Genomic DNA, 10,577 nt, shown 5'->3' on the forward strand with positions numbered 1-10,577 from the left:
TTGTTAAAGTAGGAAAATCTATAGCGGTTAAAATACTGGAATTATTTTTTCATTGCAGTCTGTTGTTTTTTGTCTCGGTTACTTTCAGATCTCTGAGAAACTAGAACAGTTGCAAGAAAGACGGCAGGAGACAGAAAACAAATGGAAAGATAAAATGGAATGGTTACAAATAGGTCGGTGTAAAAAGGAATGTTTCTTGAGAAAATGACCTGCTGTTTAAATCAAGATTTTATTTTAACCATTCTTTTAAGAATTTTTGGCGGTTATTTTTAATTTTCCACATCATTATCTATATTAAAAAACATAAAGTGCAATTTTTACAGTAGCCAATGAGGCATTCTTGTTCTGTACAAGTCAATTTTTAGGATTCATCTCATTATCATCGAAGGCAAGATTCCAATTACGAAACTTCTGTATAGCTAGCACAGGACCCACCATTCGCAATGGGTGATGACAACAGCTCATCTACTCCCCTTCCCTGCACAATGACCTCTGCACGGGTCGCAGACCATGTATGCAAAACTCCCATAGCAGTCAGCGAGTTCCGTCAAGTCTATTGTTTCTATGGTCTTTGTCGCTGCTGTAAATCATATCTCTAAATGCTATTAACAGCAATCCCGATACGATGGCTGCCCCATAATTATGTACAGAACAAAGAACAGAAAAACCTACAATCAGAATATACTTAAACCGAGAGCCACATGGCACAGTTATTTTACAAGTGTTAATAAAACTTATTTTATTGTCTCATTAAAATAAAAAGAAATCCGCAAAATGAATATGAAAAGATTAAAAAGTTTCATTTGTTTAACACTCTTAAGTACAATTTTCAGTTTTGGAAACTATCCAGTGGCAATTCCGCCAACACTCTAACCTGCTATTTTTTGTCCATTTAGTACTCGAGGTGCTAATGTTTGGAAGAGATGCCAATGTTGCTGAGGCATGGCTTTCCGGTCAGGAACCTATTGTCCGGTCCTCAGAGCTGGGAACCAATGTAGACGAGGTGGAGAACCTGATAAAGAGGCACGAGGCTTTCCAAAAATCTGTATGCACTTGGGATGAACGATTCTTACTTTTGGAGAAGCTAACAACGGTGAGCCAATATGTGCAATTTAATGTATTGAGTGGATATTGGGGTCAGCCAATAATTGTCTGCGGGATCTGCATCTTCTATATACATGTTCTAACCATTAGCTGTAACACTTTCACTGGTCTTATGACTTAAATGTGGATGTTCATTTTCTTTTATTGGTAGTTGGAAGAGCTTGAGCTGAAAAGGAGAAGAGAAGAGGAAGAGAGGAAACGAAGGCCTCCGACTCCACCTCCAGCTGAGCCAAAACAAGAAGAGATTTTACAGGAACAGAATCATCAAATGTTGGTGGAAGATCATTCAATTCCTGTCAATGTTCTGCAAGAAAGGTTAGAGTCCTGCTACCTTGATAATTGTCACCTTGTCGCCAGTGACATATGACATGGAACTGGGGCATGGCAATTGCAGCTGGCTTGCCTATATCTTTGCTGCTTGTTATGTAAAGAGGTATATCTCAAGGAAGAGAACCATCTCGCCAGTGCCACCTCTTGGAAATGGCTCCCAATGAGTCAATATCCGACTTTCCAGCAAAGTTTGAGATTTGACAAGGGAATATAGTCAAGGCAGATATCTGTTTCTGGGCTGTCTACTGATGGATATCTGGATTGACTATATTCCCTTGTCCAATCCCAAGGTTCATTGGAATGTCAGATTTTTACTCCTAGGGGCCACTTCCAATAGGTGGTACTGGTGATGGTTCTCTTCCTTGGTAGATATCATAATGTATATTCGTTTTCCATAGAGCGTTGCTAAGAAGTCTCTTATATACCATGGAGTACTTCCACTAAATTTCCATGGAGGACTGGTCTCTAAGGAGATTCAGCACCCGGCTTAAGTTAGCTACTTGGGAAAAGGGCAAGAGACTTAAGACCATATGGACCAAATAGATTACCGGTAATTCTCTGTTTGAGGGGTGTTCTTTCTCTTCAGAGAGGTGGATTTGAAGTAGAAACCGGTAGCCCGCAGCAATGTTTTAAAAAACTGATGCAAATCACAGATACATGAATCATAGGTGTCAAACACTTGCAACAAACCAAAATGAAGGGAAATGTGGATCCTTTACAGCTCCATGTGTGTGTCACTAAAGGGTCTACATTTTCCTTTTTGCTGTAGTGGTTTCCCAAGTTATTTTTTTAGCTCATAGTCGCACACTATACTTTGTGTATTAAAGGGGTTATCCAGGAATTTATATTGATGAGCTATAGTTCCAGGTTTACCCTTGAAATGTTATAATGAGGTCACTGTACTTGTCACTGGTGACCGTATGTTTCCTGATGGTATTTCTTTTTGCGTCCTGTCACAATAGCCGTGTGTAGATGATAGATTGATGCATAAGGAAATGTTCCACCTTGCTAACAGATCTTCTTTTATCTCTTGCCTTTGCTTTGCTAAACATTTTATAGCTTTTTTTTTTATTTATTTTATAATTTTACTCAACTCTTGATGTAAATTAAATGTTATTTCTAAAAATGTAAGGCTCCTATTAATGTTTCCTTTTTTCCTCTAGGCTACAAAGCTTGCAAACTGAACAGGCTTCCGTTAATGGGTTGTATACAGACTCTGATTCTCCGCAGGTACATGCGTTGTATATAACCTTTGTCATTTAAAATCTTTATTTCAGATATTAAAAGTATATTGACCATTATTCAGGAACCTCTGCATCCACTATATAACGATGAAGAACTGTAGCACTTATACTCCCCAATGTAGATACTATTATAGCTATATAGGCTAACCAAGTATCCTTTTAGCCATGTGGGTATTAGTAGGCGTTAAACCATATACAAATTCTGTATAAGTATTCTAAATTAATTGAATTCAGAATCCTTAGATCTATTAGTTTGAGTGAAGAGTGTGTACAAAGGGCACCTCTCAGCCTGAAGGAACTATCATGTCCATGCATTATATGGACAGTCAGTAGTTTAAAAAAATCAGCACAGCTGACTGTATTTCAACGAGGCGTTCACCTGCGTGACCATACCATGGCCGCCTGGACAGTTTTAAGCAATAGGAAATAAACCATGAAGGTTTCCATTGAATAACTACAAGCAGAGAAGTTGGAAACTGAGGCATTGATACAGAAAGTATATAGAGAAATCGTATACCTTTTCAGTCCATAACATTTGTTTGCTGAAACCAGAAAATCTATTTTAGCTGCTTAAATAATCTAAAAGTGCACAAATTATAATGTAACATGAAAAGTAATAAAATAAACTTGTGTTTTGGTAGCCATCAACTGACATGAGGCGGATAGACGACAGCTTATCTGAAAACCAGGCAAGTATTTTATTTCATTTATTGAAAAGCTCATTTTAAAGTGTTGCATAGTATTGTTTTATAGTATCTTGAAATAATTTTTTTTTAACATGATATCTTTATAATTTTAATCTGAATTGATGGGTTGACGAGAATGTATCCTACTTTGAATAGCTTAAATTATAATACAAAGAGAAAAATGTGGGGGGTTCAGCCAGCACAACCCTGTATGCAGGTGCAGATTGCTATGGCGAAATACAGATACAAACGCAAAAACACAAATGCAATCGCACACTGCAACCAGCACTCTGCCCTGCCTCTATGCTGGATGTTGAATGAGGCATTGGTGTACATTTTGGCCAAAGTGTAATAAGCCACTCACCACGTCATGGTCGCCTCCACGAGTGGTCCCTAACACTAGTTCCTACCTGTTATGGGCCATGACAGCCACACAAAGTCCAGGGAGCGCAGGCACAGCATGCACGCCAAGCACACTCTGCTTTTAACCCCTGCCCAGAATAGGAGGATCAATCATGGACCATTTAAAGTGTACCTCTCTGCTTGCAGTCATTTAGTAGGAACTTTGTTTACTTACAGTAGATGAAAATCTGTCCTGGTGGGCCCACTGGTGCAGGACTGATGTTAGGGTCAGTAGACATTTCGGTGATTGAAGATCGTTAATAATGTCCATCACGTGGATTGCTGAAAAGCTCCATTCAGATAAAGTCTACAACACATGTGCGGTTCTCACGGCACAGTCATCTGAACTATGCTGAGCGATGGCATCTAATGACCTGACCACGACAGGCTATATTCTCTTTCCGTAGTGATAATTGAGTTAAAATGCATTTGTATGACCGAGTTCTTCTTATGTGTGAGAAAAAAAAATAAAAAATGTCTGCTGCATATGTCTGTCCATGGTTTTCTTAATTAAAATGGACGTCACCATTCTATGTCTATAGGGGTATGACACATCAGATGCTGTAAAAGCAGATTTACTTCCAAAGGATGGCAGCCCGCCCCCCTCGCCACAGACCCAGTCACGCCCAACATTCACAGCTATAAATCTTCAGACCGCCACTTTACCAATCAGCAGTCCTGAACCTTTCTCTTCGGAGCAGATGGAAGGAATGCTGCACCGCAAACAGGAAATGGAGTCTCATGCCAAGAAGGCGGCCAATAGGTGAGAAAATGCAGTTGTCGACTGCCGTCATCCTTTCACCTACTTTTAGCACTAATAATGGCACATGCCTTTGTGGAGTTTAGTTTTCTGTCTAGATGATAGAACTCTTATGTTATCACCACACAGGTCCTGGCAAAATGTTTACTGTGTTCTGAAAAAAGGCAATTTGGGATTCTATAAAGATGCAAAGAGTGCAAGCAGTGGTATTACTTATCATGGAGAGGTTCCTGTCCTACTTGCTGGAGCACTGTGTAGTGTGGCACATGATTACAAGAAACGCAAGAATGTCTTCAAAGTCAGGTAAGACCGAGCAGTGCATGATGAGCGGCTTCAATTGAGTCTGCCTTCTAAAGATATGTGATATGTTTTATCCACACTATATAATCCCCTTTAATAATTTAATTTTTTATTAATTCCACAGTTTATCAGATGGGAAGGAATATCTTTTCCAAGCAAAAGATGAAGTAAGTGGTTTGCAACTGACATTGACCTAGGACATAACATTGGCAAGAGTTATATATTCATTTATTGTGTGTAACATACTGTATTTTTTGGACTATAAGACGCACCCAGGTTTTAGTCAACAGAATCTGGGGGAAAATGTTTCATACTCAGTAAAACTTCCCTGGTGGTTTAAGGTAGTGAAGGTCTTAGTGCCACTAACTAGTGTAGGGTAGTGTCTCAGGGTTAGTATTATACTATGAAGGTCTGCAGAGGTAAAGCCAGCAGCCTTCCTACAACAGCAGATGTGTAGGTGACTGGAATAACGGACATCAGCAGTAGTTATGACCAGGGGTTTCAGGGGTTTAGTTATTAATAATGATGATGTCACTATACTCTTTTTCGGATATGTATGTATTAATATGTATTCTACATCAATACACATAGTATTATATAAAGACACAGTTCTGCTCTTCTGATGATCAGCATACAATGTGGTGACAGGTCGGGGAAGAGAGCGGCATAGCAGCCAGCACTGGGGGGTGACACTCACACTGCTAGTTTATATCTGGCATGGGGATGGGTGCCTGCCTCCTGTAGTGTACCAGCACACAGTGACGATTCCTATGCAGAAAATCCACATGAAATCTGCAACAAAAGTGCATAAAAAGCACATAAAGTCGCACTATTTATAGTGACTTTGGTGCATCGTTTTTTGTTGTGAATTTTACTGAGGATTTTCTGTTTAACAACCCCACTGAAGTCTATGGGGTAAACCATTCCACATAAAATGCAGAATTGCACAAACAATTAACATACGGTGGATTTGAATATCCACACGGCAAGTCAATTTCTGCACAGAACAAAACCGCAAAGCGTGCATGAGATTTGCCCATTCTCATTCACTTTGCTGGTACTGTATTAAAGTATCCACACAAAAAGCCTTGTTTAATCTGCATCATGCAGTTATACTTAAGGTTCTGGGGGTTGTGTAATATGCCATACAGGCTGCCCAGTATAAGGGCTGAAGATACTTGACATCACTGGCCCTTTTCATGTGCTGCCGGGCTAGAAGAGTGAGACCCTGTCGTGACTGCTCGGCACTCTGACACCTGTAAGCTCCCATTACGGCGAATCACCTTCTACAATACACACATTTCCTAGGGAGTTTTATTGCCTAAATGACACACAACCAAGAAAAATCAGCTCTGCACTGACTGCTTCAGCAGCACTAAAAAGAATGTTTAATTCCTGTTAAGGCAGCTGGAACATGGAGCAAAGAGCACAGAAATTAGATACAAGGTAGGAGTAGCCAAGTGTAGAACAGGACAAGCAGAGGGAGCCATGCACAGAGCAGTCAGTACATCAGGAAACCGCCATGAGAAGCAGAAATCAATGATGTGGCACAACAATATATATAAGCGCTCTGCCATATCATTAGGAAGGAATCGGGGGTCTCGAGCTGCTAAGTACCCCTGACTTTGGACTATAAGACGCAGCAAGAATTTTATTTCTAAAACGTGCATCTTATAGTGTGTAAAATATAGAACCAATGTTTGCAAAGAGCACCTTGTACAAAAGCAGCTTAGACCGACTGCTTTTAAAGGGGTTATCTAGCAAATGATAATGATGACCTGTCTTCAGGATAGGTCATTATTTTAAAACTAGGCTCTGTGACCAATGTACATTGATGTCATGCTCATTGAGCTCCCAACCTCTTCTAACAGCTGATCGGTGGGGGTTCCTGAGGATAGGTCATCAATATAATTTACTGGATAACGCCTTTAAAGAGGACCTGTCACCACAAAATGCAATGCAACCTGAAAGCATTTTATAGAGCAGGAGGAGCTGAGCAGACTGATCTATAGTTTTGTGGGGAAAAGATTCAGTAAAACCTGTAATTTCTGCTATCTCTGTATGCACACTTATACACACAATGCTATTAATCACTGATAGCACCTCCCTGTACCAATAGGAAGAAAAAGCAGAGATATAAATGTTTCTGGTCTTTAAGGCTAAAATTATTTACGTCACTTAGGTGTTAAAATGCACTTAAGATGGAGGGGGGCAGTGAATTTAGAACCATTTGTGAAATCCACATCAGTTTGTAGAATTTGGAGCTAAAAGTTGGCATAATTTGCAAAGCTCCAGACAGACCCTGGCGTAGAAGAGTGAACTGCCTTTAGCTTGTATGAAAGGCAACTTCTTTGTTATGTTACAGATTTGTTAGATGGGGCAAGTGCAGTCATAAAAGTGTCACTACCTATGTCAATAAATTAGCTGAGATTTATTAGACATTGGCTTAAGCTACACAAACTTGATAAAGGCGGTGCAGAAATGACAAAACTTATGATAAATGTCTTAATATTTACTCAGTTAATATTTAAAGCAATGATATTTGATATAGAAAGCCAAATAATTCTCAATTGTAAAGCTGGTCTCCTCTTCTTTCTTCAGGCCGAGATGAGCACTTGGATGCGAGTGATCAATGCTTCAATGTCTCCCTCGACTAGTGAGACTTCTGACCGTTCTCCAGGGATTCCCAAGGGAATGACCCGGGCTTTGACAATGCCTCCTGTGTCTCCAAATAATGCCACTGAAGGCACGGTGACATTGCGTAATAAGGAAGGAAAAGAGAAGGACAGAGAAAAGCGATTTAGTTTCTTTAAGAAGAAATAAATACCATGATGCTCATCAGAACACTTTACTCTATTCAAATCATTACTGCAAATAAGGCCCAGTCACGCCAACAGCATGGGACCTGTAGGCAATCGTGCGGCTTGGGTGGTTGTGTGGGTAAATTAAAAAGGAAAAAAAAAAAAGACCATAGCATTTTATATACATATATATAAAACTATATATGCATAACATGCACCTCCTGACTCAGACTTTGAGACCCTTACAATGCAACCTGCTGGATCCCAAACAGAAGGTCCGTTTGCACTGAACACCGTTGAAACGTGGCTTTGAGGCATGTGAGCCATTCTTGAGGGAGTCATCAATTCATCATTATTAAATTCTTTCGTCTTGATGGGGTCTTTGATTGTCTCTGTGCGCATGCCCAGCCATAACCTCTGACACGACATCAAACGTTAGAGAAGCAGTGCACATATTGCAGCGTGTTATGGAGATGCAATAAACTAAAAACACCGATGTGTTATGCCTATGATGTAAATGGAAAGGTTATTACGTGAATAAACACAGCCTCCATAATCGTGACCTTCTTACATACACAATGCTGCCTGATACCACACACGCTGTATAAATATTAATATGTTTGAAATTTGCAATTACACAGACTGTGCCGCAGATCTGTAATGAAGACGTTTCACCAGTAGATAACAAACATTGTGATTTTAATTTGGGTTTTAGTACATAGAGGAATCAATGCGGGGGAAAAATGATTTCTTACTAAAATATATTGCGCAAAGATAAAATATGAGTGTAATTATTTTGCAAATAAGTCTTAATGAATGTGAGTGAGGAACCTGCTGCATAAAATCTGGAAATCGGGGCAAGCTGTTTGACTTTTGTGGTAGGAACTGTTAATGGGTGCTGCCTTGCACCAAGCACCGGCTTCCTAATGTATATTTTAAGCTTTTCCTTATTTTTTTGTAAAAATTCCAATTGTGGTGAGGATTGCGATAGTAGGGATGCTTAGGCTGCGATTCTACCTGGGCTCTAGTATCTGAGCAGTCCAATGGCCCCTCCGCTCCCTTGGAGAACACCAAGTACTAGAATCGTCACTTTAGGAATGTGGCACTACTATAACATTTGCACTGGAGCCCAGGAGCTTTAAGTTAGGCTACTTTCACACTTGCGTTCAGAACGGATCCGTCTGCATTATATTGTAAAATAAATTCTAAGTGTGAAAGTAGCCGCAGACGGATCCGTCCAGACTTTACATTGAAAGTCAATGGGGGACGGATCCGTTTGAAAATTGCACCATATTGTGTCACCTTCAAACGGATCCGCCCCCATTGACTTCCATTGTAAGTCTGGATGGATCCGTTTGCCTCCGCACGGCCAGGCGGACACCCGAACGCTGCAAGCTGCGTTCAGGTGTCCGCCTGCTGAGCGGAGCCCAAACACTGCCAGACTGATGCATTCTGAGCGGATCCGCATCCACTCAGAATGCATTAGGGCTGGATGGATGCGTTCGGGGCCGCTTGTGAGAGCCTCTAAATGGAACTCCCAAGCGGAGCCCCGAACGCAAATGTGAAAGTAGCCTTGCTCTCTTAGCCCAGTACAGTAATGTTCGATCTGCACAAGAGTACAGGAAAAATGCATTTTTTTTTATTTGAATTTGTTAAATTTCATTAGCAATCTATTCTCCTCAAAGTTTCTGTTCTTCAAAGTGAATATATCACAAGGATGATTTTACATGTTATTGTCACAGTGGAGCTGAAATAATAATGTTGTATAAGAACTAATAAAGGAGCTTTCCGGGGAACCAACGGGTCCCACAAACCCATTTTACTTACACATAACATTCATGTAGGGCAAAGTTTGTAATATATTTACTGTTCGAAATTTACGTGCATCAGCATGCCAGAAACCCATATGACGCACTTATACTTAAAATGCAGCTTCCACCAATGGCCTGTGCCTTACCAGGTTTCCAGCCTGGGCCATGGACAGAACATCACTTCTACTTTGGACGAGGGGGTCAGAACTAGTCCTCTCCCTGGTGCATGCGCATACTAGGTGGATTCAGGATAATCCAGTAAGAGGAATAGTTCTCCCCCTGTCCATTGGTAGCCTGGTAAAGGACATTGCCTTGGCATAAACTGCATTTTTTAGGAGTGTGAAGTGACCAAGTTTCCAGAGGCCAATCCATGCAGCTTCAGAATTGCAAAGTATATTACAAACTTTCTTGTACAGGGGTGTTATGCGTAATTGAGCAGGACCCCCTGCATCCTGGAAACCCCTTTTAAATGCCAAATACATTTAACCAGTAAAAGAAAATGGAGAACCTTCAGCGGCCACGGTTTTAGTCGTACTCTTCAGCTTGTGTATCTTATCACTATTACACTCGCAAGATATGGAAACTAGCCGCCACTGTAGGAACTGATGTGAGTGGATACAGCACACTATAGAATGTCAGCGTATAGCTAAAAGGAAATGGTCTTAACAGGGTTTCCCAAGACTTAAATGTATCCTCTACCTGCAGGATGGGAGATGTGTGACCTACGGGGTCTGAGCCATAGAGATATAGGAGGACAGTAGATAAAGGACACATTTCTGGAGAGTCTGCTTTGTTGATTGTAAAGTATAATTTAAGTACCACTTAAGGGGAATTTGTCACCACTGCCGGTGTTCTGGACTGAGCAAAAATAATGACCTGGTCTCCTTATCTGCAGCACTAGTCATCTATTACTGCAGATAGTCCAAGATCCTGGTGACAGATTCAGTAACAAATTAATCTGGGTGTTTATTTGCCCAGTAATCTAGTGCCCACCTTCCTCATGGTTCCCAAAGTGTTTAGATTTAGAGTTGAAGATGTATAATAATTTTCTTTTTTTAGCGTTATAGCATTTACTCTGCTTTTTACATTTTAATGTGCAGTTTGAATTTGGGTGGATGCTTTTTATTTTTTTTTGCATT

At 40.4% G+C, this 10,577-nt stretch overlaps 1 protein-coding gene across 3 annotated transcripts in view; it reads left to right on the forward strand.

Moving 5' to 3' along the window:
- SPTBN2 (spectrin beta, non-erythrocytic 2) overlaps positions 1–8,312 on the forward strand; it is a 258,310-nt gene extending 249,998 nt beyond the window's left edge. For all 3 annotated transcript variants that reach the window (XM_044270585.1, XM_044270582.1, XM_044270584.1), the window contains 9 exons: positions 89–173; positions 897–1,093; positions 1,256–1,419; positions 2,598–2,664; positions 3,320–3,367; positions 4,309–4,529; positions 4,656–4,829; positions 4,951–4,993; positions 7,428–8,312. In XM_044270585.1, the coding sequence (XP_044126520.1) occupies positions 89–173; positions 897–1,093; positions 1,256–1,419; positions 2,598–2,664; positions 3,320–3,367; positions 4,309–4,529; positions 4,656–4,829; positions 4,951–4,993; positions 7,428–7,649 (1,221 nt within the window). In that variant the 3' untranslated portion in view covers positions 7,650–8,312. The remainder of the gene's footprint in view (positions 1–88; positions 174–896; positions 1,094–1,255; positions 1,420–2,597; positions 2,665–3,319; positions 3,368–4,308; positions 4,530–4,655; positions 4,830–4,950; positions 4,994–7,427) is intronic.
- The last annotated feature ends 2,265 nt before the right edge of the window (positions 8,313–10,577 follow it).

This window comes from Bufo gargarizans, chromosome 10 (genome assembly GCF_014858855.1).
Source record: "Bufo gargarizans isolate SCDJY-AF-19 chromosome 10, ASM1485885v1, whole genome shotgun sequence".
NCBI classification, from domain to species: Eukaryota; Metazoa; Chordata; class Amphibia; order Anura; family Bufonidae; genus Bufo; species Bufo gargarizans.